Source organism: Siniperca chuatsi, linkage group LG6 (assembly GCF_020085105.1).
Source record: "Siniperca chuatsi isolate FFG_IHB_CAS linkage group LG6, ASM2008510v1, whole genome shotgun sequence".
Classification (NCBI taxonomy): Eukaryota; Metazoa; Chordata; class Actinopteri; order Centrarchiformes; family Sinipercidae; genus Siniperca; species Siniperca chuatsi.
In genome coordinates this window covers 13,890,370-13,918,334 of record NC_058047.1, presented here as the reverse complement: position 1 = coordinate 13,918,334, position 27,965 = coordinate 13,890,370, and the positions used below count along the sequence as shown (strand labels likewise).

The following is a 27,965-nucleotide window of genomic DNA, read 5'->3' as shown; positions in this document are numbered from 1 at the left end:
ATGGATCAGTCTCCAGCGCGCATGTGCCCGCTTCTGCGATCCAGTTTATGGAAATGGCGTGAAATCTGGTCTGTTTATTGGTTTTTGTAACAAACATTAACAATCAATATACAGTCATAAAACTAAATAATACAACAACAATAATAATAATAATAATAATACTGAATTTCATTTAAAATTTTTGGACTGAAGATAAACATCTGGCAGAGTTAACATTATATAATCAAAAACGTACACATACATGGTGGGGGATTTATAAGCTTAGTTCAATACTTTCAGACTCACTATATTTTATTTTTTGCTTCTTTTAGGCCAACAAAATAACATAGAAATGAAGGCTTCAGCGTTTATTCTTGGCAGTGTGGAGGAGGCTTTGACACAGCAGTAACTGTTAAATGCTCAGTAAGGGTCAGTTGACGATCCCTCCTAAAAATTGGTGGGTGACAATGGTGATGTTGTTTTATCCATCGATGATTGGGTTCTAACCCTGAAGTGGGATGGGACTTAGGCTTTCTGTAGCTCGGATATATGAAATCGTTATTCTTACAGCTTAATTATTAGCTCTCTCTATACTTCCATGCTTTGCAACCACATGTGAAAAATAATGTCCACTCTGCTCAAGCAGATCAACCGGGCGACGAAAACGAAGTTAGAGCGATCCCTCTGTCTTCGTCTACACGATCTGTGTGTCAATTGACAGGCGCTTCCTGATCCATTGGAATTACCGTTGACGCTGCCTGGACAGACAGTGAGGACGTCCTCCTCATTTCTTACACTGTAAATTTCATCAAACAATCACTCCTCGCGTACACATTCTACAGGTACTAAAACGTTAACAAGACGAATACATTAATCATTTGACATTTTATCCAAGGGTGAAACAAATCTCTCGACCACTTTGTTTTGCGCTTGAATGAAACACCAGAGGATGCGTTCATTCATAGCTACAAACCGACTCTACACCAAACATGCAGGATAATCCTCGCACGAACACGGTCTCATGCTTCATCCTATTCGAATTAATAGAAATCCAACGGGAACGAAAGATGAGTTGTGCAACAGCGCCATCTGGTGGTGAAAGAGACGTTGTCATTTCAAGTGACTGTTTTTACTTGAGTAGCCTATATTTTAATTTTGAGGTAGACTACTGGCACTTTCTAGTATTTCAATGTTGGTCTATGTCTATGTATTTGTATTTTAGACCACAACATAACCTTAGATGTTTTTCTTCTGTCTTTCAGGGAGCCAGTTGTCTCCAGTCATTCCCATATAGTCTGAAAAACAATAAGCAGACAGTAGATAAACCGCCACACGGAAGGTTATCTGCTTCTATGGATGGCAAAGTTACATATTTGTTGTGTGGTAATGCAATGCAGACCTTTTTAATTAATTTGCACTGACATAGGTGACCAGAATACTGTTACTTTTAAATAATATAAAACAAATCAACAGTGTAACAAGACAGGCCTGGAGTTTGTTGTGATGGATTACACTAGCAGGTTTCAAATCTCTGCAATTTCATTTCCATGCTTTGTAAAGGGCTGAAGCTTGCAAAAACACTAGATTTGAGTTTAAGGCAAACTAAATGAAGTTTTGTAATGGAGCGTATTTTAACTTCGTATGGCAGTTCTATTAATGTAAAAGTACTTTTCACACCACTGCAAAATTAGATGATTAGGGATTAAAAATATGGATTTGTTTTTGCTGTTTGGCACACGATGATCACAGACTGAAGGTCGAGCTCACTTATAGTAGCTTGTCAATTTCGTCAATGAATTCCCAAGAGAAAAGACGAGGGACAAAACAACATCAAAGCTGGAAAGTTTGCCGTTTGTGCGAGGACACAAGCTGTGTAATTCCAGTCTGCTGGAGGCTTTAATCAGACAGCGTCAGAGAGATATCTGCACAGTTGGTCCTGATTTTCTGCATCATTCAGCTTTAAGGTATCAAACAAACCACAACAGTTAGTTGTTAGTTCCTAACAACATTTGTTTAATGACAGGAGACATAAACAAAACAGAACACACACGATCTGATGATTAAGAACATGCAAACTGGAAATACAAAAAAACACATGGATTTTGACATCTGTGTCATTTTGAGACAGACACACAGTGCAGCATCATGGGACTGCTTAACAGTCTGTCATCCTTAGAAAACAAACCAAACGGCAGAAGTGGTGCAAAAACTAAAAGCGACACTATGGACACGTGAGGCAAAAAAAACTAAATAAACAAACAGTAACATGGAGCATAGCCTGTTCATTTTACACACATGTACATAAATACATAAGAGGCACATCTGACAGGTAACCACCGACGGGGTGATCATTCAGTCATGTTTTGGACGATGTTGTCCTGTTGTCTTAAGTGAGAAGATAAACCAATCATATCAGCTTGTCGTTTCTATCGGTTTACAAATTCAGTGACCAAAATAAAATCTGTATTTCCAGACATATTCCTGTTTCTCTACAATAATCATGTGATAATTAACTGCTCGAATGCGAGCTTGTTGGTTGGTGGAAATGGTCAAAAGGAAGTAGCTTTAACCCTTAACGTGGAGAGAAAATGCCACCAAATACTAAACTACAAGAACAAATAAACTGCAAAGGGGTGTCTGCAGAAGTCACACCGTTGGTCTGTGAACTGTGAACACTTTCAATCACAGTGCGGAATTAAAGGGTCCGAAGATTAAGAGATCACAACACTAGACATACTCAGGGTTCCTACATACTTTTCTCTCTGGGTGTTATCCAGAGAGTCTTATACAGTGTGTAGCTGAGGATAACTAACTCCCCAGAAACAGTCAGTCAACAACTTTAACAGTGCAATTTAGGTCGCACCAGGGTCATAATCTTTTTTCATCAATACTTTTGTCAAATCCTACAGTTTTTTAAGACTTTGTAGTAACTTTCTTGACACTTGTAGGAACCCCGGACATTACAAAAATCCATGAAACACCTCCAATAATAGTGGTTAACTCCACCGCCAACATCCGCTTTAACTAAAGTCAGTAGCATCAATAACAACTCTTTCTTTGACATTCCCAAGCTGCGACGTTCAAGACACTTAAGTAGATCAGACAACATTAAATAAAGTGTGATTAAGCCTGGTGAGAAATTAAACACAAACTAGATGATTGTACCTTCCTCAAAATAATTTATAAATTCTGTCTGGTGAAGCTCCCATGCGATGAGAAGTTAAATACACAAGTCATTTGAGCAAGAGCACAGTGAGCGCTGGTTTCTTCTTTGTCAGATCTACATCAGAGCCTGGTGCTGAAAGCTGTAGCTTGTTAAAGACAGGGCACTGTCCGGTTTATCAGTAGCATGTGCTATACCTCAGATGTGAGACTTCAATACTGTCCCTCCTACTGTCTTAAAGAGGTAAATGTCTTAAGAGCCAATTTCATTGCCTTACTGCTATGGCCAGGAAAAACACAGGGACCATAAGCCTGTCTTGACTGAACATTTGAAAATGATTACAGGCTTTGTCCTGCAATCTTCTTCCACAAAATAAACTGATGTGGAGGAGCAAGAATTGCAATATTTTTAAATGCTGAGTTTTAACAACATATACGCCAAATTTATCAGTGGATTCAATTTAGAAAAAGGCCTACAGGCTTGTTCTGTGAGGTATACATGTTTTTAAAATTGCCAGAATTTGAAATGAGGTTTTGTGTGGTGTTCTTGCTTGTAAGGTGGGAATGTAAAATTAGAAGTCCTGGGGCAAAGTCAGTTAAGTACCAATATAATACTTAATACAATCTGTGTTGTTTTACTTCCTCTTAAGCAAAAAGCCATAGCTGACTGCAAGCATCAAAGTGAGACACCACAGCATACATGTGTCAATTAATAGCATGTATTGTTGTATGATGTCAAATTTGGATTTTTTTAATAATGAAATTTAGATTAAGTAGGTTATGTTGTCTTGTACTACTAGACTAATATATAGCTCCTAAATTATCGTAACACCACTATGCCAATGTGAACAGCTTACCTCAATTACCAGGTAAGCCATGGGGACAAAAACAAAAACAACCTAACTGGTCATCACGGCATCCAACTTTTATCACAAAACTTTCTGAAGGAGGAAAGAAAATGTGAGAAGAGTGGTGGGTCACAAAACAAACCAAAAATAAAAAACCGTTTGAAGCGCCATCATCATGTCTTAGATATGTCTTTAGCGAGGCTGTGGGTTTTCCCCTGGCTTCCTCCAGGGCTGCCGTACTGGCTCTGTGGCCTGGGGATTGTGGAGCGGCCAGACGGGAGTCCTGCAGTTTTTTTTTTTTTTTTTTTTGTTTGTTTGTTTTTTTGTTGTTGTTGGGTTTTTTTTTTGTTTGTTTTTTTTAAAGGCCTTGATCCTCCTTTCAGGGTCAGAATCACATATTCTTCAGTGCGACACCAGTCCAGGGGGGGGGATTCTTGGCAACAGGAGAGAGGAGGAGGAGAAGGGAGCAAAAGTCTTCACTTGTGTGTTGTACTGATTCTGGGAGTTAAAAACCAGTGTGTCTGAAGGTTATATTGCACAGTTCTAAGGAATAGTAGACAGACAGGTGACCGGGAGGTTATTGGCTGTTGAGGGTCGTTATATGGGTGGTGTAGCGGTGTCTGCTGTACGGCCCAGCGTTAAAACACAGAGCGCAGTGGCATTGTCTGTCTGGATCTTGAGTCGACACACAGGACTAAAGGTGGGAGAGAGGCCTCATCTACGAGTCCAGAGAATCAGCTGGAGAACGAACAAGAGACAAACAGGCAGACAGACGTGAGACTAGAAAGATACAGAGCTAGAAAAAAATAGAAATGTAAATTTCACTCATTTCTTTTCTGCTCTTTGCACTTTCATCCCCCAAATGGAGTAGCTAGTGGAAACTGAACAGATTCATGACTAAAAATGGGTGTGATCACTTTGACAAAAAAACTCATTTAGTTTCATATCTTCAGTACAATTACCCTGCAGCATGAGAAAGTTTGTTTTTGCCCTGATTTGACACAGACTTAACAACATTGTTTTACTTTTGATGCTTCCTCTGGGGTTCAGACACACCTTTTCTTACGTCTTACGTCTGACAAAGGACTAACTACTGCAAGAGCTGTTAGCCTTCCAGCAGCCTCTTTTGTGTTGTGAAATATTAGAAGGCATGCCCAAAAACAGGGCATATCATGGTCAGTTTAAACTGATCAGAATGCGATAACTAAAGTCCAATCCTTTATTATAAGCAATTGTGCTCATGTACACAATGGGTTATAATAGCGCTTCAACCTCCTGCTGATGCACAGCTTTGAGAGTAAATGAACCACAGGGTAGCACAAACAAAGAGCAGCCAGCAGTTTAATCTAATGACATCCACACTGACAGTGTGCATCGGTGCGCAAAGCGATTCTTTCTGAACCTCTCCACTTCAGCTATATTTTACAAGGTGTACTACACCACTATGCCTCTTTCCACATACTTAAAAACTGTTGGACTAAAAACTATCCAAATTATTTATTTCGACATGCACAGGAACACAGCCCCCCTTCTCCTTACTTTCCTGTGGCGGGTCAACACTGATCTCCTCTGTCTCCTCTGTGTCCTCCCTCGCCTCTTCGGTGTCGTCCCTCATCTCTTCGTCTACATCTTCGTCGTCTTCTAGCTCGCTGGCAATGAGCTGGCGGGCCAGCTTGATGTTCATGCCCTCGTTGTAGTGCATCTTCCTCATCATCTGAAAATGCTTCTTTTTGGCTGCAGAAAAGAATACATTTGAAATCGCTTTAAATTTGCCAAAACCAATGGGTGCATGCAGAATTTAGGGTGGTTAATTACACTGCTGGCAAAGTACAACTATACTGATAAATACAACAATTTTTCATCTTTATCCATGGAAATATTGTTGAGCATTTGTGCACTTTTTCACATTCACACAAAGAAGTTGCTTGGTAAAACTCTTCTCTGGCGTCTCTATTGTTTCTATGACAAACTTACTTTAAAAAGGGGTCAAACTCCAAATGGGACACAGTGAGGCAACTGGTGAGGCTTATTTTAGTAAACAATGAATTTCAAGTGTTCGCTGTGACCTTGAGATGGATGGTAATTGCACTGAAATAAGGTGAAAGAAGAGTGTGACACAGACTTTATGCAAGGCTAACAAAGGCCATGCTGGCCTATGTCTGTGTGTGATGTGCTGACAAATCTGGCGTTTTGGATTTTAATGTGCACACATCAGTGACAGGTGGAGATGCAAAGCAAACAGTGAAGGTTGGAATGAGGTCATTTCATCCTGGCACCGCAGTGCAGCTCTCAGATGTCAACCCGCAGAGTTATTTTATTTTGTCCATGTTTGTCTGAAACGGCTGTACCGGCCCATATCAGCTCTCAGAGTATGTCTTGTATTTTGTGTTGACCCCACAAAGAACTAAACATGAGAAAATATTTAATGTAAAACATCCCTACACTCTTTTCAACCTGAATCAGCATGTCTCCATCTGCAGCACTAAAACTGATGTTAAAACTTTCCTATAGGTGGCACAAGTTGGCAGGTCTAGAACTGTGTGTCAAAAACTGCTGAGGCTGCAGCTCTGCAGTTGGATTACATCGATCGGGGTGCAGTTTCCAGACTCTTTGTTCTCTTGCTTTTACCTGCATAGGTCAGATATAAATATGAAACAACGGGCAAGAATGGAAACTGCTGGCAAAATTTATCCTGTTAAAAGTTCTACGTGTGTGTGTGTGTGTTTTTTTTTTTTTATGCAGCTCAACTGACATCTCTGTATCTGAGAGAGAGAGGGGTGTGTGTATGAGAGTGCGCATAGAAGGGGAAGGTCAGAGAACGGTCAAAAGCATACTGACACAGTTTGTGTGTGTGTGTGTGTGTGTGTGTGTGTGTGTGTGTCTTGAGGGCAACAGTGTAAGGTCAAGAGCACACAGAACACGCAAGCCTTTCCCATACCGATCCCTCTCTCCACCAGCACTTCACTGAGGACTGTGACTGCATTTAGTCACCCTCACAGCTGCAGAGGACACTTTGTATTAAGGTGGAGTGTATATAGAAACAGTTGAACTATGGGATGCACTCGCTACCATTAGCAACAAACAGCCGTTACCATGGGTACTGATATACACCTCTGTCATTCAGCTGTTGAGTTATGACTGTGCTGTTTAATGTTGAAACAATAACATGATATCATATTATCATGATAATCTACTGAAACTAGATAACTTAAGGCACCAGTAGGTGTGGATGTGATCAATTAAAAATAGGAAAAGAATCTCCATGTTTACCTTGTTCTTCAGGAGTCAGCTCCTCTTCCTCCTCGCTGCTCTCTTCTTCCTCCTCTTCTTCTTCTTCCTTGTTCATGAAGCGAGGCTCTGAGCCCTCTGCTGCCACCAGCCTTGAAAGAAGATAAAAACAGACAGAAAGGGACAAGAAATAAGTAATATGAAACTTCAATTAATTGCCTCTTTAGAGTATTTCCATTCCCATTTTGCCTTTCCTCTGTTGTGTATGACCATATTAAATGAGTATATGACCAAATAGAATAGATATCTAAAGTCATTGTGGGGAAATTTAAAAAAAACTTCTGAAAAGGCTTTCTATGGAGAGAAACAGACATGGAAGGAACACAGATGGAGAGATATTAGGCGAGGGAGGGGAGAGAGTAGGCACAGTGAGAGTGAAGAGATGTGAGCGTGCGAGTACTCGAGCATGAGACAAAAATAACAAGAGTTACTATTACCCATCTCTCACACTCACTAAGAGCTTTAACAGCAGAGGACAAAATGAATAATGGTTTATGGCTCAACGGATGGTAGTGAATCTGTGCAACAGCCCCGGGAAGCTCCCATTTACAACTGCTCTCCAACAAACTGGCCTGATTCACCCAGGAAGAAGACCGCCAATTTCCCTACAGTGTCAAAATGCGCCTAATAATGGTATCAGATATCCAAGGCGGATGGGCATCAAGACTGAGACAGGAAGGAAGAGAGAAGGTGTAAGCAATGCAGTGAATTAGAGACGAGGGAGGTAAATTTAAGAAAAGCATAGTTGGATAAGTGATGGATGAAAGAAGAGATTGAGAGTGGATGTTTGAGACAGAGGAAAAGAGCAGCTGTTGTACTATATGGAGGGTTTAGTGTAAAACAATGGAAGGCACTCTGTGTGGAAGTAAACAAAAGGCGGCTAATTGACTTGCAAGCCTGGAGCTAATCACTATTCTCTCTGTGGTGCACACACTCAAACTAGCTCATCCCATCCCTGCATTAATGCACTTATGTAAGCACGTTGGCCCACAGCAAATACACTTCTCAAGCTCCCATCACCATCCAGAAGACAGCTCTGAGTGGCAGATACACATTTCTTTACACAGAAAGACTTTTCATGGTGAAGTAAAGTTGTCCCTCCCAGACACAATAAAGACGTTATTCGCTCTCCTGCTCTCCCTTTGCTTCTGCTTGTCTAGGAGTTATTATGTGATTAACTTTTTTGATGAAACCGCTGTTATTCAATATCCTCTCAAGCTTTTTAAGGTTGAAAAGACATGACAATCGCACTCTTATTCAAAACACAACATGCTTTGTGGGTGCATGGCATTCTGGTCTATTGAGGCTATATATCGTGGCAGCTTTAGAATGGGGCTTTTGCTCTTTGAGTCTGAGGCACCCTTTAACGGGGGAAAAAATGGAAGAAACCTCAGGAAGAGCAAGAGGGAGGAGGGATCCCTCTCCTAGGACGGACACACATGCAATAGGTGTCATGTCTACGCAAACATTTCTTTGTAAGGTAGACAACAATGCAGTCTCACGCTAAACTAATGTCACAAATAAAAACAAATATATTCAAAACAGTTTGCACAGTGTAAAGTATATTCTCTGTCAGCTTTTGACTAACACTATTTCACTGACATGCAAGGTGGAATCACAGTAGCATTTGCTTTAAGACAAACTGTATCACACAAAATTGACTGCTATTGTTCTAGGGCTGTTGAGCAACATGTATGTAGTACTAACAGCCAGTGTGATTTAGAGCTTTTTCTTTACATTGCATAGCTCTTTTCCCCCCTGGAATTCAAGACTGATGGGAAACACCCATAAAGCCATTGTTTTTTGATCAGCAGCTAGTGTGGCTGAGAGTAAAATGCAGGAAGCATAGTAGAACAAACTTGAAGTAAGTACTCACACTCACAGCCTCCTTAGTGGCAGCATATTCCAGACGAAATGATCATGTTCTCAAAAGATAGTAGATTTGCAATATATACGTTTTAGTAAAACTAAGATAGCAGTGCAGTCTGGGAGTGAGTGAAATGCCTACTGTGGCTGCATGCTGTGTGTGTGTGTGTGTGTGTGTGTGTGTGTGTTCATAAACTACATGGCACAACTTTCTGCCGAGACAACTCTGTCCTGGCAGCTGCAGCTGAGCAGCTGCTCCATTGCACCACCACTAACAGGGAGGTTACAACTGGATGATATTGGGGTATGCAATATAAAAGGTTGTGGTAAACCAGGTAGCAAATATGATAAATAAAAAATATAGGAAAGAAGCTTAAGTTAGGGATACAAATGGATTCATATGTTTCCAGGGAAAGACAATGTATTGCTTCTTTGGCACTGCAGTCTTTTAATGTGTTATCTAAAATGTCTCTGTGTGATACTGCAGTTAAGTGGTCACTAAGTGTCTTAAGGACGCCCGAGGCTGTACAGTAAACACACCCTCATCAGTTATTGTTACGACACATTCTTGTTAGAGGACAAGGACATTGGTGAGTGTGTACAGGTGTGGCTTATCTGGGCCACACCTGAGAGCACAACATTTTTTTCTCCCTTTTCTACATTCTACTTCACTAAAAATCTAAAATGCTACACACTGCACCAGCAACTACAGAAAAATAAAATTTAAAAAAAGGCAGCAGAGCTGCTACAAAGGCCAACCTAATCATTCACATGTAATTCTTACTTTGATGCCAGGTCATCAGCTGCGAGTCCGCTGTGGCCGTCCGAGTCACTCAGCGCGCCCTCATCATCGTCGTCCCCCACCATCCTGAAAGAGTGAAATTAACTGAATAAAGATAAGCCGAAAATGAGGCGAGGGAGTGAGGATTGAGAAGGAGAGGAAATACAGACACAAACAGAAGCAGACGCCAGACAGACAAGTTGACAGAGGGGATGAAGGGTAAAGAAGGAGGAGAGCACAGAGGGAAATGCAGACAGGAAAGAGGACCATGAGGGGAGAAAGAGGAAAGGTCTGTGACAAGGGTGACTTTCCCTGCAGCACCCTGACATATTGGATTACAAACATGCTGAGACATGCCTGTAACACCAACACACACTCAACTACACTACACTGACACTGGTTCGAGCTCTAAACTGGCTGCGTGATCATTTTTAGTGTAGATAGAGGTATGCATTTTTACAAGCTTCTAGAAAATGTATGTCTTCAATTATCTTAGAATTTAAACTATAACATTTCAAATATTTTCAAAAATGATCAAGGATCAACTGAATAAAATTTTAACAGTGTTATCAATAGAAACAGACAAATGGAAAAAACCTGTTGTAAGGTGTGCTGGGTTCATCGATCTTCATCAGGCCATAGTCTTTGTCGGCTGGATGGTACGTGGCCAGGATGTTCATCTCGTCCCATTTCTGGGATTTCTTCCTGTAAAAAGATCAAGAGAAAAAACTGTGAGAAGTAAATGAGGAATAAATGGACGCACACTCCATTCGGACCACCGCGCACCAGCTATCCACCCACTGTCACATTCCACAGATTCCTCCAGGGAGAGGAGTGACCAGATTTAATCTAGGACTAAACGTGCCCCAGTTTTCACTCAGACTGCATATTTTGGGAACACACAGACAAAGAAGGCCGGAAATGTCAACGGCACCAATTTGTTTTCTGATGACTTTCAGGAAGAGACATGGTTATTTGCTTTTGTGTCAAGGTAATCCATCACAGATGTGAATAATGGTCTGTGTGAGCACTGAGGCTGATCAGCTGTGAGTGAAAAAGGTCAAAAGTCAAACAACAGTCTCATTTGATACAATTGCTTTTTCTAGAGTTGATTTTTGTTCCACCTCCCCGAAACACACACCTGTTCCTAATCCCCCAAATAGTTCCATTCTCTGGGGAATAAGGTTTTCACCTCTGCGTGCTCAGTCTGGGCCTTTTGTTCAAAATTACTCTAATCCTTGCTGCCCTTTCAAATCCTTAGGGGAAATAAACAGAAACAAACACTAAATCAGCACTAAATTTGAATTTTTGCTCAAGAGGATAAAGAGAAAACACCTGCGATTATAGTTCAGGGGAGAGGAAGTGAAAACATTTGTTTAAACTCAAAAAAATGCATTCAATTGCCAATTAAGATTTTGTTATATTGTATTTGACCTCTTTTTGAGCTTTGATGTTGTTTGTTCTCAGTAGCCCCACTCTCCATTTTTAATTTTTTTTTCACCTTTTCAGTTTATTGTAAGCCTGTGCAGTTTTCATTGTCTCATTAGCACAATGTTTACTTCTTTTCTCACGCATTGTCATCATTTTTATTTGCAAAATAAACTAAGCTGAAACCTAAAGATATAAATCCAGGTGCTTCTGGGAGTTATCTGGCTTGGGTTAAGCCAACTCTGCTCTCCCTAGTCTCTTCTGCCAAGGCACTGTACATCAGTCCTGACCTAAGTCATGGAACAAAAGGTCGGGTATCATGGGAGACAGGCAGGCAGGGGGCGAGAAACGGGAGAGAGATGCTAAATCCACTGCCTGCTGCTACAAGCCTACGGGGGGGGGTCGTCTTCCTAAGTTCCCAAGATGAGATGCAGATCAGAGGAAGAAATCAGTTTTCATATTCTTTCCTGTTAATGTTTCTGTGGCAAACCCTGAGCCTCTGACACTTCACACAGTTCCACTGAAATCAACTTCTTACGTAGGAAAATGGCACATAGGCCAATGTTGTTCGTCCTGATAAAATGTCCTTGACCAACGTACTGAACATGCACACTCATGCTATAAAATTAGCTACCTTGTCAGATGGGTTTGTGTTACTGGAACGCGTGCAAAACTAGAAAGCCCAAAGAGAGTGCATACCTCTGCAATTACTACATACAGCATCTTCTAGTTTTTTTTTTCCAATCTGCATCCAGAACGGAATCAAAATACACACAGTGATCAATCTGATTTTTGGAGAGAATATCTAAATCCTAAGAATATATAATTGCATTAATATTAGGGCTTTGTTCAAGGATGATAGTTTTCATATCCTGCTACTTGGAAAACAAGACAGGAAAAATAATCTCTTTGGCAGAGGTAACAACGTTGCCTTAAGACTCAACGCAAAAACCATTTAATGACAGAGAGAGTTTCATCAACATTTTCTAAAGCAAGCTCAGATCTGAGAAATAAACACCACTCCAAAAACTCTCAGCAAAACGGCACAAAAAAACTACTCTGAGTTAACATCTGGGAGAGTGTGTGTGTTAACAATGTTAGCTGTTAATAAGTCTGTAGTGTGTAGTTACACAACACATCCCAGAAGCAGCCAACCATGTTCTATTTCCACCAAACCACTGTTGTAAATCCACTCCAGTTCATTCACTCATCACAAAAACTGTAATACAATGATAACGCACCTGCCTCTGCAAGAGGAAAAAAAAACAAAAAAAAAAACAGACAGCACCAACTACTAGCACACACTAAACAGAGAGCTGTATCTCTTATGTGATGATGACAATCTCTCGAGGGTGGTCAACAGCTGGCGACATTACGCTTCAGGAAAACTCATTAAATAGAGTGAGTCATCATTGAGAGCTGAGCTGTGCTATCAGGTAGCATAGTCAGAGGGTAGTGAGGAAAGGTCCAGCCCTATGCTCTGCACTACTTACTGAAGCCACCAACAGCAGCAGGTCCTTGTGTTACAGTGCAGAAAGTGGCTTGTCGAAATGCACAGAATATACTACTTCCACATACTGTCTCAAGCCAAAAGCAGCAGGGAAGGAAATTAGTACCAGCCACGGGGCAAATGCTCATTGATTTTACCTGTGTCCCTTTCCCAGCCAAACAAACAAGTATCATCTGAATTATTGTCATGTCCTAAAACATGACAAACACTGTCACCTCTATTTACCAAAAATTTGTTATTGTAGATTTTGCAAGTTTCTTTTAGAGTGTTGTAGCCCACCTTTGCTTAAATACATAAATGGCAGAGATGACATTGCCCAATAATTTGACAATGTTTTTTCAGAACTCTAAAGAATAACTAAATTTTTTGGTGTTCCGCTTGGCCAGTAATAAAAATAAAACCTATATTTTGGTATTACAGAATTATTTTTTTTTTTTTTTTTTGAGAAAACCCTTTTCTATTTGAGATTTTCTGCCTTTTTCTGCAGTTGTTGATATACATGCTACACAAGTGCAAATCACTACTCCTTTGGCTCCTTCCTCAGGCACAATAAAAAGATTACACAAAGTTTGATAGATAGCCAGCTAGATTTAGGACTAAAACAGTTTCTTAAGCCCCTGTCATTCGTCCAGACTTTAGAGAAGTACATCAGAGGGGAAGCAGCATAATGAAGAGGGACTACATATTGAATTCACTGGTCATGGTAAGGTCATGATGTGGAGAAAGGCGAAGTCGTCTACAAAATATGCAAGGGATTTTCACTGTTATACTGACAAGTAAGTAAAATTTGTGTTTGGTGAAGTGAATCTAAATCTAAACTGAGCCAAAAGGCAAAAAAACTGCAACAATTTAGGATTTCCAAGGTCAAATGTTTAATTTCCTTTGAACAAATTTACACCCATTGCTGTTATTACATTAAATATATTACCCACCTAATAAAGAGGGAGATAATGAAGTATTTTCAGTTTTACTGCCTTGTCCTAAAGCAGTTACTGCTCTTTAACATTATAGACCAGAGGTCTTCAGACACCTGTCGATCCTGACTTACTCAGTTCCAGACATTTCTCATCAATACAGAAACTGTATTCATCTGCTGTGCCCACAGCTGACCTTAACTGACCTGTACACGGGAGGGTAACATGTCCGGATGGTCTAAGTGGTATTTTTCTGTCCACATTATAGAAAATCAGAGATTCACTGCCTGCCAGTCAAACTGTCCATCACACAGTCAGGATGAAGCACGCAAGACAGTGAAGGAGAGATTGAGTTTCATGGAAGCATCCATGAATTATATATGAGTGGGTGTGAGGCTCATACATTACTGTTAACTAAATAATAGTGAGTGATTGAAGGGATAACAAAAGTGACAATGCTAAAGGAAATGAATTGGAGCTGCAAGGAAACAATAAATGGAACATGTGGGTTGCTGTATAATCCACACTTCAAATGTCATCATTTAGGCTAAGTCTTATTATTTTTTTTATCTCTATATCTTTTATTACAAAATGCACACAATTATTTTGTATTTTCAGTGGTCCATCTTGGCTTTAGTTAAGTTGACTACTGCAGAACGTGGTTGTCTCCACTAACTAATATGTAATAAAAAACTGGCATCAAGAGAGCCGTACTCTAATAACTGTAACCAATAGCAACCACTGAGAGCTACGTCATCTGGGTCCATGTTCTTCCTACAAATCTATGGAGGGAAGCTGAATTGTTTAAACATGGACAGGTGGTCGAGAAAAAAAAAAAATCAACACTGGGTGTTTGTAGAGCTAGTTCAGGATATCCTCTGGGTAATGTGGAATGAGCTAGGAAGGCAATGTGATATGTTCCACACAACTGAACCAGATAAGAAGGAAAACATGTTTGGGCTGTCGTCAGGATCAATGTGAGCACCGCTGTCCTGAACTGGTAGATATAAAGCTTGCCTATCTTTCCTTTGTCTGTAAAAAAAAAAAAAAAAAAAAAAAAAAAAGACTATGCCTGAGTAGTCAAGAACCGACCAAAATTTTAGCATACTAGACAGGGAATGCCATTGGAGGGTCATCGTTTAGGTAGGTAAAAAAAGCCAACTTACACTGACATGGGGCTTATGAAAACATTCACAATATTTGCTTTAAACTCAGAGCCGACAGTGGCAGCACAGCACGGTCAGCCGTGGTTCTTCTATGTGGATTTGGTGCGTGGCTGCACCCAGGATCCTTCCAGAAAACTCTTTTTCCTGTACTTCCTCGTCACTCCAAGAGAGACTATTTTTGATTCACTGCTGGGAATGGAATAATAACTGCAATCCTTCTATGGCCTAATTTTCTCACACTGCAGCACAGAGAGGACTGTAACTAATGTCTAGACCTGCTGGCATGGGAGAGGCAAGGGGCACAAATAAATAACAAATTCAACATTCAACTTTAACCAAGCAAAGAATGGCTGGTTACCTTCCAAAGTAACTGGTAGGATATATGGTGAACATAATCATGAAGCTGATACATTTTGATAGTTATATATACCATGCACTGTATCATGCATGTTGATCTAAATAATCAGAAGCATCATATTATAATCATGTCATGTTTCTAATGACTCCTAATTTGTATTAGATACAATTTTTAAAAAGGGATTAAAGTCTCAATATGATTCTACTGAAAGATTCAACTGAAGATACTGTCCAACCCAACTGTCACTGTGAGCAGAAACTCCAGCTAGCACCAAAGACTTAGCAGCATTTGGCAGGTGGGTGGTGTTAATTCATCACCCTGACTGTAAATCAGACAGAATTCAATTCATGTAAAGCCTTAAAAGCCATCTTATGTTTGTGTATTTATTTTTTAAACTTAATCACATCGACATATTTTAAGCCCTGTTTGTTGGCAATGTGTTTCAAATAATGCTTTCTTTTTTTAAATAGTTTCCAGCTTGTGTTTTTTAAAGCAGATTGGCAGATGTGCTTTGCAGTGAGATACACTTGCTTTAGGGCACTTTGAAATATTCAAACTGATGGGATTTGAACCAGCAACACTTTAAGCCTGAGACAACTTCCTGCGCAGCCCTGCACCCTTTTTGCTTTGGGCATGTTTTACCCAGTTACTCACAGATAGCTAAAAATATCCAACGTGTTTTTTTTCACAATGTTATAGTGCCACAGCTATACAAATGATGCAAAGAAATGCATTTTTGTGTTTTATCGGGGGGGGTTAACAAACATGCCATGGGGAAAAAAGCCTCCCTCATGTCTGCAAATCTCCTTTACATAGCCTAATGTATGATTAACTTGGAAACCCAATGTTTTATATTTAAAAGGTAATGTATGTTTTTTCCTGATTATATCATTTAAAAGCAGCTATCTTGTTCAATTAGAATTCTACCTTTGCTAAAATCTAAATATAACACAACAGAACTGCTGATTTAACAGTCCCAAACGAGTTCTTACAATCTGCATATCGGTAGATAATTATGGAGCCTTGTCACAATCCTAAACCATGAGACTGTTGGCATACCGCAGTTTATTTGCCCTACAATATTCTTGACCTCATCGGAGGCGTCCCCATTGCCATCGAACACACTTGATATTTTAAATCGAGTGTCCTCTACTGCGAGTGGATGAATGAGCCAAACTACCCCCCTGGCTAACATCAGGATGGAAGTTAAGCCAAGCAATGTGAGATGCCCTCTGACACTCTAATAGGTGCCAGGTCTACAGGGCACACAAGATCACGTGGTCATGAAGCAGGGGATTTGACAGCAGTTATAATGATAATGGTGAATATTCAACAGCAGTCTTATGAGATGGTTGTAAGATTATCATACCAGAATAGTCTTGTTTACCATAGACTGCTGCCTCTTTTGACACAGACTGGGGCTTCAGTGCCAACGCAGGCCTGTAACACAGCTGTCAGTGTCAGATGTAACATCAAGTGTTTGTCGCCAGAGAAATAACTCGAGTACACCCAGCTCTGCTTAGTCAACCCACTGGTTTAGACAGATTTAAATCTCAATGACTCACATAGAGAGAGCAACACATATTTTACAATTTAATTTATAGCTTATGCAATCAATCAAATGTAACTTGTAGCAGACAATGTACTTACAATGTCCTGTTTATCTTACAATTTATGCTAGCACTATATCTTTTTTGTTCATATGCAGGAAGCATTTCTATCAAATCAGTGTTTGATAGTGTAATTTACAGAAAGTTCACTGCTCGATGTGTAACTAACATGCTAAAAAGAGAGTGAGATAGTCAAAACTTGACTTGGAATGTTTAAAAAATTTCCTGACAGTGCTGGATAAAAAACAACTTAACTGACATACGGGGAGGTAAGCTACAGTGACAAACTAATGATACGGGGAGCTAGCGTTAGGTTATATGAGGATATGACAATATGGGTTAACTTATTATATGTACATTAGAGTGCGACCTCTGTTTAAATTGGTGGTAATTTGCCCTAATAAGGTATGGTCAAGCCTGGGGGTTGTCACTGTTTAATAATAATTGTTACGCATATTTTTTTAATTACCACAAAATTAAGCGAGTCGACGGTAAGAGTTTTTGGGGTTTGGCGTCTCTAACCAAAAATGTGAACATTCGTTGACAACCGTTACAACGACATAACCTGTGGTGACATTATTAGCTAGCGAACAAGCTAACCTGACAAACGGTTCCAAAGGGTAAACGTTAGCTCTTGATTACGCATACCATCAGTATTTTATCAGGGATGAGAAACCCTCTGATAGTCGCAGGAAAGAACCAGAAAGTTTTCATACCGCCACCAGACGTTGTTGAGTAACATTGACAGCCAAAGAGGTGGCTGACCATTAACGACAGGGGGAGTAACGTTAGAGAGGCTAACAAGTGTTTAGCTAGCTAACGTTACCTGGCTAATTTACCAACCTCACGACAGCTAAGCAGAAAACTTACTGTTGGTCATCCTCCGACAGTGCAGGGGCTTGTTCAGGACTCTCTGCCTGTACGTCGTCGGGCAGCGATTTCACGTTTGTCCCGCTGTTCTTGTTTTTCAGGATGCCTTTTATCGGCCGGGGAGCTGCCATTCCTTCACGCTGACTGTCAGACCGGTTGGCTCAACTATTTCTCTTCAACTGATTTTATGGTACTGTGATTTCTGCGACTCAAATACCAAAGACAAGTTCGGTATTAAACTTGCTCCCCGTCATAACTCATTGCTCTTCCACAAACTCATAAGAAACCTAGGCAGGATCCTGCGTGCACTGGCGGTTCAGCATGTCTACTCTCCGGTTGATCACTGACTGGCGCAACAAGGGCTGGCTGGGTAACAGCACTACTAGTCGGCTAGGCTCACAACATCGCGAGATTTTGAAACGCGAGATCATACCGTCCTGTAAGAATTACAAACGCTGTCTTTTGCTCGGAAATTTCTAAGTCGACTTTTGTCTTAAATGGACAACAGTAGTATTTTGGGTATGTTGTTATATTTTAGAAATTAATACGAATGGAGGAATAAATGCAGGAACTGTTTGTTGATACTCAACCTCTCTAGGCTTGAAAAGTGGCTGTTTGCTACTTCACAAATAACAGAAATGTAACATTTCTTTAGCAAAATTTAGATTATCTCATGTTTACATTTAATAAAAATACTTATGATTTTTGAAATACAAATATACAAATGAGTAGCGATTTGCTCTAAATGTGCCATTTAATTGTCACCTTAAAGAACGAAGATACACAAGAATGCAAATTATTTATGCCAATAGATATACAATAGCATACTACAATTAATCCTTTATCATCGACATGCTCTAAACCCCTGTAAAAGTAATATCTTTACAACCTCCAACCTTGCAGTAAAATGTTGTTGGGTCATTTATCTGCTCTCACCTTGTGTTTATATCTCCCACAGTAGGCACCATAAAACTGAATGAGTGACAGCAGATATATTAGTCAGGGGGGAGAGAATGTAGCACATGAACTACATATTGGAGGAACATTCAAGAAAGATCAAGCTGCATCAGCTTTGCTCAAAGGCACTTCCTTGATGGAAGTAAAAAAACATGTGAGCCAGAATCTTTTGAAAAAAATAATTCTAGTTGTATGCAAGCCAGCACTCAATCTCTGAAAATTTGGTAAAGGGCTTTTTTGATCCAGGAAGAGAGGGAGATTCCGTATTAAAGTTTTTTATTGAAGGTAAAAAAAAAAACAGACTTGTAGACAGAATTGCAGGTGTAGATTATTTTTGGTTTTAACCACAGATAAAAGTTTGAGCTCAGTCAAGTGCTTAGAGTGCAAGAGTTTATAAACAGTAGGCCTACTCTGCCACCAGCAGTTGGTTTCAGTTGGACATTCTGTTGCTAGTAGAAACTGCTGCCACCACAATTCTATAGCAGTTGCTGCTTAACTGACATCTTACATCCACCATTTTGTCAGATCTGTGTCCAGGCAAATATCCACAGACATCGTTTACTATTCCCCAAATGCCCTTGTTGGAGCATTATCTGTAGGTACTCCTTTTTTTTACAGTCTTTATGTGATTGTTTACTTTGTAGAATGTTGTTACGAACTTTGTTAAGCTTACTGCTAACTAAGCTAGCCACTATACTAGCTGTCTGAGGCTAATGTGTTGCTAATGCAACTTTCTAACTAACGTTAACTGTTAAATTACTGTTGGGCTAACTGTTATGTATTTTACTCTTTTTACTTTTACCCTTGTGGACCTTGTGTATGTTTACTAGATTAATTACTGCGTCTAACTTCCTGTGAGAGTTTAATGTTGGTCTTTCACTGGTGATACTTGGTTTCTTCCTTACATGAAACACAACTTATTGACAGCTAGGTTAGTTTATACTTTTATAAATCCAGTTTCCTTGTTACTGTGCTAATTAATTTTTACAATACCTAATTGGTCTAACTCTTGTTTATGGAATCTCATAATTTTCTCATTTCTTAACAATATCATTGAATTTGTTGTCCAATACTGTCTTCACAGTTTCACAATTGCTTCCAGTAGAAACCTCAAAGGCAAACCGCTGTCTTCAACCTTTATTGGAAGTGTGTTTAGTTTGCTGCATAGATGTGCACCTACACACATAATGAGGGCAGAAGATACAATGTGTTAGTGCTCTTAGCCTTGAATTTCAACCAAAGGCAAGTCATTTTAACTCCAAGGCTAGTCCTTACTTGGACTTATGTCAAACACATACATTGCATTCATGAATCTTCATGAATCCTAACATTTGTTTGTGGCTTTTAATTATATTGGAAATGGCCTAGATCTTGATCACTCTAATGTAACTTGTAGCAGTCAGTGTACTTGCAATGTACTGTTTGTCTTACAATTTATGCTAGCACTATCTATCTTTTTTCATATGCAGAAAGCATATCTTCAATCAGTGTTTGATAGTGTAAGTAAGTCAAATTTAAAAGAAAATATCTGTACAGTATATGTCTATATATATGTCCCACTGAATCAAAGTAACCAAAGATGTCAGGGCACATGGTCAGACCAGAGAGTTCAATCCAGTAAGCTATAGCTACAGTACATATTGTAACTACAATCACTGCCACTAGACAGTGACACATATAGGCCATTAGTACAACAGGATGTGTGATTTGGTTATAGATCTAGATTATGAAATATATCTGGTAACTAGAGCTTGCCCTATTTTTTTTAGTGAGTATTCATTTAATAATGTTAACATAACATACATAACATACTGTGCTCCGCGGAGAGAGAGAGAGAGAGAGAGAGAGGTCATGCATATGGGCAGAAGTGGAGACACGAAACAAAAACTGATCATTTGATCTTGAAGCCTGATGTAACTCTGTATAATTCTCAGGTTTATCAGTGAAATGTATGAACCACACTGCAGGCCTGAGTCTCCGTTAACAGCTGTTACTCTGTTAACAGCAAACAAAGTGAGAGTGTCCTGTATGAAATGTGCGTCTAGGTGCTGTCTCTCCCTCTTCCTCTCCTTGCAGTTTTACTCCTCATTTGTCACTCTGAAGGATTCATCGTTGTCCACAGTGTTTCACGCAGCCAATGGGAGATCCACATGCAGTTGGGCTGATGGGTGACAGATCTGGATGGGACTTGTCTGTGGTACCAGTCTCCATGAATATCAGGCCATGGTGGGGACACGCTTCCTGATCAGGGTCCGTGCTATGCTTAGCTGCTTCAACCAAGGCTTCTCTGTGAAGGTACTGTATAAGAGAAACATGTATTACACACAGTAAACTAAAGCTGTCGTGTATGTCATTTGATTAACATCTATAACAAGCATTGTGACACTCATATCATGTATATAACTACAGTCAAAAAATAAGGCAGTCGATAGCCTGTGTTTTATGTCAGTATTTTAGTTAGTGCAGGTGTTTCTTCAAATGAACATTTCTGCCATCTCTCCATGTTTCCTTTCTCTTACACATTACCTCAGAGCAACATCTTCCTGTTTTGTAAGGTAAAGAAATCTCCCGTTGTGCCGCAAAGTTATTTAGATATTCAGATTTCCCACCAAATCCAACCATGTAGCACAAAATGTAAAGTGTAGTTCAGAGGTCAGTCTCATTACAGAAGCCCCTACAGCACCTTTAACTTAATTAATGAGTTACTGTACATGTGCCACTTACACAAAAGTGAATGTAACTACCCTGCTTAGCAAGGGCAGTGAATACATCTCTTCAAAAACTGAATTAGCAACTGGTAACAAACAGAATTACAGACAAAAAATTATGTGTAGTGTGAATAATTTGACTACAAGTAAAACAGATTTTGCCTCACTGATATATAACTATCCTTTGCCGTGAACCTCAAATAAGATGGCATTTATGAGACAAATCAGGATGTGTTTTTATTGCTCATGAACATATACAATACAAAGGATAGAGACCTGGCTATAGTCAAGCAGTTTATGGCATTTTCTCTTGGTGTTCGGCCACAGTAATGAGAGAAGGACTCCTGAGACGCAGTCAGAATATGGGAAGATTTTGATGATGCACCCACAAACACCAGCCTGGGAATACTTTCTCTGCTGGTAATTGGTGGGAGTATAAACTTGCCCCTGCATAAGCTGCTGTCTTCCTTACTGATTTCATCCAATAAGCCATCCTCTCTACTTTTCACATCTTGTTCCAGCTTTTTCTGTATCTCTTTAAAGTCACCAGGGTTCACAGACTGCAGAGTGGGTAGTTGGGGCAGTGCCCTTTTGGAGGGGAGGTGTGATACTGAGAGTAAGTTGCTGGTGGGAGGTAAGGGCTGCCAAGCTTTGGCCTTGATTCCTCTACTTGGTTTGGTCACAGCTTTCCTGGACTTGGAAGACATATTTGGATGGTTGAACCCATCTACCAGCAACGTCTCCCCCACCCTGGGGTTGCAGAAGGCAGCGCTGGTGTACTGACATTGATTGGAGGCTGCCCTTTTCTGCCCCAAACTCACCCAGCATTTAATCTGGAGGTAGATACGCATGGGCAGCGACATGTTTGGCAGGGATACTACTGAGCACAGCTTGTTGGCTAAGTAGCGTACACAATCCCTGTGACCACGCTGAATAGCAATTTTCAAAGGGTCATGACCTCCAGGGTCCCGACAAGCCAAGGTCAAAAGGTTCTTGGTGATGAAGAGTTTGAGGATGAGGAGCTGACTGCTCTCTGCAGCTATGTGGATGGGACACTTTCCGGTGTCTCGGTGGGCGGTTTGGTGGCACCACTGGCGGTACGGATGGACTCCCACTGGTTCCTCAGCATGCATCCCCCTCTCCAGCAGCCAGCCTGCCAGATCCAGGTGGCCTAAAGAGGCAGCGATGCAGAGTGCTACCTGCAGCTGAAACCTGGAAAAGCAGAACAAGAAAGATTCACTTGTGTGTGTTAGATTGCACTCTAACTCATTTTGGATAGTCTGCACAACAATAGTTCTGTCACACTTTTATTCATGTAGGGAATTTCTGACCTCATTACTGGCTTCTTCTCTGATAGGTGGCTCTGGACTGTCAATCTGTGGCCCAGGAGGCAACCCTGGAGGAACTCCACCCACCCATCCCACGTGTCCAAACGGAGAGTAGTGCCTTTGTTAATTTCAAAATAGATGTTTTCTGTTTTAACTTCAATTTTGTCTGTGCATGGCTTTTGAGACAGAGAGATTGTAACGTGCAATATGGCAACTTTTTTCTTTGTTCATGTGAAAGTGCAGATCTCTTGCATCTTGTTCTTAGAAACAGTTGACATGAAAAGTAATCTGTAGGTTAAAATAACTGATTTTGTTTATCATATTGAAGCTTTTAGGTTTATACCTTGTCGACACTGGCCGTGTTGAATGCTAACAATATAGCTCTCTGTATCTAATACCCAGTTCATACCAACTGCCATTCAGCACACATTAGAGACATTATACAATTTAAAGTAGTTCATTTAGAAGCCAATAGCAAACATGATATCTAACCTTTCACTGAATTAATGAAAATGTTGCTAGACTATTCACACATTTTTAAATAATTAGCTACATAGCACTCATTATGAAGCTACACACATCAATCATATAGCAGCACAGACAGAAAGTAGGCCATACCCACTTCAATGGCATAGTCTTGCAGTTGGTTGCAGTCATAGAGTTGCACACCAGTAAGTGTGCTCAGTCTGAAGGTGCTGACAGGCAGGCCGCTTTGCATGGACACCACAGTTTTCAGTCTAGCAACGGACATATGCAGAAGAGCCTCGCTTCCCATGATTGGTAAGGTTTCTCCTGTCACAGCATTGAACACACGCATCACAGGCCTTTGTTCACTCTGAAAAATAATTACAATGGCCTTGCAGTTAAAGAGTAACTAAAGTCACAAGATGAATCCCTGTGTTTATCTAAAAAATATCACATACCGCTGAAGTTGCGTTGACCTGAAAACCAAACCCATGTCAAAGGTACATGAGTCATTTTCACGTTTTTTAGTTAATTCAATTGTATTTTATTTGCAGCTATTGTGATTGGATGAAGGGCATTCCATGACCACCATGTACCAACCATTACCTCACAACACAAGAGTGACAGGTATTATTATTTTTAATCATCATTTTATACATATTATCTATATTTTGTTTACTGTAAAATACACCAAAAGTAGTACACAAGCTAAGTGGAGTTTGCTGCCACCCTGTGGTTAACATTATGTACAATCACTTAAAAGTAAGTGGCACCTTATATTATTGAACAGACTGAAATATACTGTATGCACTGAATTGTCTGGATAACACAAGATGCTTTTTGCATGTGCGTGTATAGATCTATCTGCAAAAGCTCTGTACATGATTTACCAACTTGCATGCAAAGGATTTTGACTGAATACATGTATATAAGTACACATTTTAGAACTAGGGGTGACCCATTAAAGTGGGCAAAAATTTATCTTTGAAATAAACAAAAAACGTGAAATGTCAAAGCAAAGTGGCCCAGACCAAAACTTACAAAAGTCTGGATAGTGAAATTGGACCGAAACACTAAAAAGCCTGTAGAAAACAGCTATTTTTATTAGAGGATGTTAAATGACAAAAGCTGAAAAGGGACACGCACACACATGCTTACCACTGTCAACTTTTATACAAGGTTGCCTGGTGATGAGCCTGGAATGTGTCCCAATACTAAAAACCGAGTAATGGGGACAAACTAAACTAAACTCATTTCCCTCCAAGCTGCCGCTCACATGGGAACATCTTGTTCCCTATTAGTGCATCAGTCTGATATAAAATTCACTCACTGTAAAAAGGATGTCTTTGTTGAGAAATAATCCCAAGCAATTAATATGTATGCAGTAAGATGCTAATTTTAGCAGCCCTGAAGTGAAAAGATTGTATGTAGTGAGTGAGGGGAAACGTATAGGCGCTGCATACAGAAATTAACTAAATACGCACCAATTCCAAGAGTAGAAGATGTATAAGTGACCTCTGACCTCCCTGGAAATTGATGAAAGTACTTATTTTCTTTGGCATTAGAATCTCACAAAAAAGAAGTCTGTTGTAGGTTGGAACGTTGAAGGTGAGATTACTTACATCACTTTCATAAAATATTTGAACTGATTTGAAAGTTGTGGTAGCATTAGCGATAAGGTTTTCCAGTTTTTCACATACAAAAGTCTTCTGAATTAACATCTACTCTTTAATGTTTTGTTTTGGTGCAAATAAAATATAGTTTAATTCCAACACATTTTTAAAAATAGCTTCTGAAGTTTAGGCCTAAAGCAAAGATGCACTTCAGCATCCTCTCTCAATGCTCATCATTGTAAGCTGATTGTATTTACTGCAAATCCCAACACAGCTCCAAATCTCTAAACCCTTTTGATGTTTTAATACCTTTATCAGGCATTGGATGGCACTGCCACTTGTGATGCCCACGTCGCATAGAGCCCAGCTGTCCTGCAGCGCTGCACCACCGTAGCTCAGCTCCAGGTACTGCCGGACCTGCTTGTCATCGGAGAGTTGCACAAGAAAGTTATCCTACAGAGAGGGACAGAGTGGAAATTTATGGAGTTGTAATAGAGTTCTGACAAAGAAATAAAGTTCTTAATAGACCATGTTCAGTGTCTGTAGCTGCATTTGCTTTCCAGTGTGAGCAGAATAAAAGTGTCTCCAGTGATGGAGAAATGTTGCTTTTTCTTGACATATAACTAATAACTAACAGACAACTGCAAGTAACATATTGCTGAAGATGTGATAAACCCATCAGACAGTCTCTTTTCCCTCTAGTAACACGTCCAAATCATCAGGCAGATTTTCAAAATGCAGTCAAAACTTGTCAAGAAATTAGGGTCCATTAACAGTGATAGCACTGGGACACTACTTTAGCTTTTTATTACCTTCACCATCTGCTTCATGGCCCTCACAGTCTGATCTGGAGGGACATCAAAAGGCTCACAGGAACCGTCGAAGCAGATGAAGACCCTCATGTCATCCGTCCTCCGTCCGTTTGGCTCCTTTGTCGTGCTCTGGTGGGACAGAGGAGTGTGTGAGAGGCAAAGTCATTAAGGGAGGGGAGCAGGAGTTGGGTGGGGAGGGTCAACACAAGACAAAGCTCTTAAATCCAAATGATTTAATAGTTGCTTCCAAAAAATTATATTTCTAAAATGTCAGTTGTATAGAAGTTGATTAACCATGACTTGTCTTTTTGGCTTGGCAACGTGGAGTTTTTAAAGTTTACCCATTTAGGTTTTGAAAGGGTTTCTTCAGTAGGTGGTAAATGTTTCTCACCCCAGAGACAAGCATAGAATCCTTCAAATAAAGTTAAATTGGAAAATCTCAAAGAGCAAGAAATTAAGATAAAATAAATGAAAAGGGTAAAAAAATGTTGGTGATTGTATTGGTAAAAACAGTAATTTAATTAAAAAAAACACATCTGGGATTGGCCATCGTATAAATATGCAATGTTATTTTTCTTTTACTTAGGTGCTTAGGTACTTAAGTGCAGTTTAGTAATTTATGTATCTCTTTATCACAACAAGTCTCAAATGACTTTACAGAGAAAACCCCCCAGAAACAAACATAGTACAAACGTATACAGGCCTATATATTGATTACATTGTAAAGCACAAAGAAGAAATCTATCTCAGCACTTGTAGACATTTGTAATAAAAAGCTGCGCTGCAAGTGACAATTGCCAGTTACTGAGCCACAAAACTGGAGTTTGAATTAGTCTCATGTCATCTGTACACCTGACCTGCCTCTGTTTTTACAATTAGACTTCACCACACGTGCCTGCACTCTTCAGTCACAAATTTCAGGTGTAGTTATAGACTTATTATCTGAGGCAGACATTACACAGCAATACAGACAACTCAAAACAAACTATTCACAGTAGAATACAGCATCTTAATTGTGTTTCTGGTGCTTGATTCTGCTTTAACATTTCCATGTAAAGTAGGCCTATATCATTTGTTGAGTGGACTGCGGTTTCTCTTCAATTCAAAATCAGAATATTGGGGGAAAAAATCTCAGGTGCAAACTGAAATATATTATTTAATCTGCTATTTAAACATGTTTTACACTTCTTATGTCTAAAATAACTTACAGTACGATAAGTCTAACAAGTTTTATGTGTGACCCCAGTTGGAAACGTGGCCCCAACCCCAACACTGTCTTACGTCAGCTCTTCGCTCTGCCTTTTACTGGGAAACAAAAGGACTACCCACTGGTTTCACACTGTGTTGGAGGAATGCTACAGTAATTTGAAATGTTCTTCTTGATAGTTTTACAGGGGAGCTGCTAATTTGCATTTGACCTTATAAAGTCTGACGCCGTCTACTGTGTTTTTATGTTTAATCTTGGCTCGGAGCAAAGAGTGACTCTGTTTCTCAAGGTTCATGACCTGCACATTGTGATGATTTCTGTTTCTCGGGCACAAATCAGAACACAAATGAAATCTAAATATAGAAATGTAGATGAATGTTGTATAACCCATAAAGGGAAATAAAAGAAAGACATACCACCTTCAGGCTCCTGTAGCAGAGCACACCCGCTCCTTTTTACCCAACTGAACTTTGAATTTGAAGTCTAGTTTTACTTAATTTTAGATTATAATTTAATTTTATGCTATTGTTTGAATGGTTCTTTTATACTTTGTTTATTTATTTTTTATTGTGAAGTATAGTTTTATGTTGTTGATATCTATGGTTTTATTTTATGGGTATTTATTTCTATGTTCTGTAATGAGCATTGGTTGATCAGGAGGGAGCACTGTAATTTCCGTTATTTTATGGATGATTAAATTGAACAACTTTAACAATATTAATAAAAGAAAGTTTAACTTGTGCCATTGGCAGTGATGAAGATGTACTCGGAAGTTTTACTTTAGTAAAAGAAGCAATATGATAAAATTACACACAATGTGGCAATGTTGATGTCAGCAGTTTTAATGATTTATGTGGTCATACTCATACATATATACTGTAATCTTGAGAACTTGTAACAATGCATCAGATTTTAGCAACTTACTGTATGTTATGGAAGTAACTATTATCTACATAGGTATTGTTGCCTGCAGAACCCCACAATTGTACTAGTATTCTAGTAAATTTTAAACCTTATTACTTTCCACCTCTGGTCCTTGGCATCTATATAAAAAGGCACACAAACACTGATCATACACAAAGAATCCCCTAAAAA

At 39.6% G+C, this 27,965-nt stretch overlaps 2 protein-coding genes and 2 long non-coding RNA genes across 8 annotated transcripts; 2 read left to right on the top strand and 2 right to left on the bottom strand.

Moving 5' to 3' along the window:
- Window positions 1-4: 4 nt before the first annotated feature.
- Window positions 5-4,462, top strand: LOC122878361. Its single transcript, XR_006378461.1, has 2 exons — window positions 5-68; window positions 312-4,462. It is a non-coding gene; the product is annotated as an uncharacterized LOC122878361 (long non-coding RNA).
- ppp1r2 (protein phosphatase 1, regulatory (inhibitor) subunit 2) lies at window positions 1,972-18,163 on the bottom strand. Its single transcript, XM_044201083.1, has 6 exons — window positions 17,781-18,163; window positions 10,522-10,629; window positions 9,928-10,011; window positions 7,260-7,369; window positions 5,529-5,723; window positions 1,972-4,727 (listed from the first exon to the last, which is right to left on the bottom strand). The coding sequence occupies exons 1-6, from the start codon at window positions 17,909-17,911 to the stop codon at window positions 4,708-4,710; spliced, it is 648 nt and encodes a 215-aa protein (XP_044057018.1). The 5' UTR covers window positions 17,912-18,163; the 3' UTR covers window positions 1,972-4,707.
- An 881-nt stretch (window positions 18,164-19,044) lies between these two features.
- Window positions 19,045-25,383, top strand: LOC122878360. 5 transcript variants are annotated; one of them, XR_006378459.1, is made up of 5 exons: window positions 19,045-19,332; window positions 20,814-21,032; window positions 22,803-23,865; window positions 24,804-24,846; window positions 25,170-25,383. It is a non-coding gene; the product is annotated as an uncharacterized LOC122878360 (long non-coding RNA). The 5 variants fall into 5 exon arrangements; XR_006378458.1 differs by lacking the exon at window positions 24,804-24,846 and having other exon boundaries at window positions 19,048-19,332; window positions 22,803-23,553; window positions 23,793-23,865; XR_006378460.1 differs by lacking the exon at window positions 24,804-24,846 and having other exon boundaries at window positions 19,046-19,336.
- LOC122878359 (protein ANKUB1-like) lies at window positions 20,859-27,845 on the bottom strand. Its single transcript, XM_044201084.1, has 6 exons — window positions 25,664-27,845; window positions 25,161-25,304; window positions 23,392-23,608; window positions 22,777-22,891; window positions 21,722-22,657; window positions 20,859-21,035 (listed from the first exon to the last, which is right to left on the bottom strand). Exons 1-6 carry the CDS (start codon window positions 25,751-25,753, stop codon window positions 20,954-20,956), a joined length of 1,584 nt encoding a protein of 527 aa, XP_044057019.1. The 5' UTR covers window positions 25,754-27,845; the 3' UTR covers window positions 20,859-20,953.
- Between the last annotated feature and the right edge of the window lie 120 nt (window positions 27,846-27,965).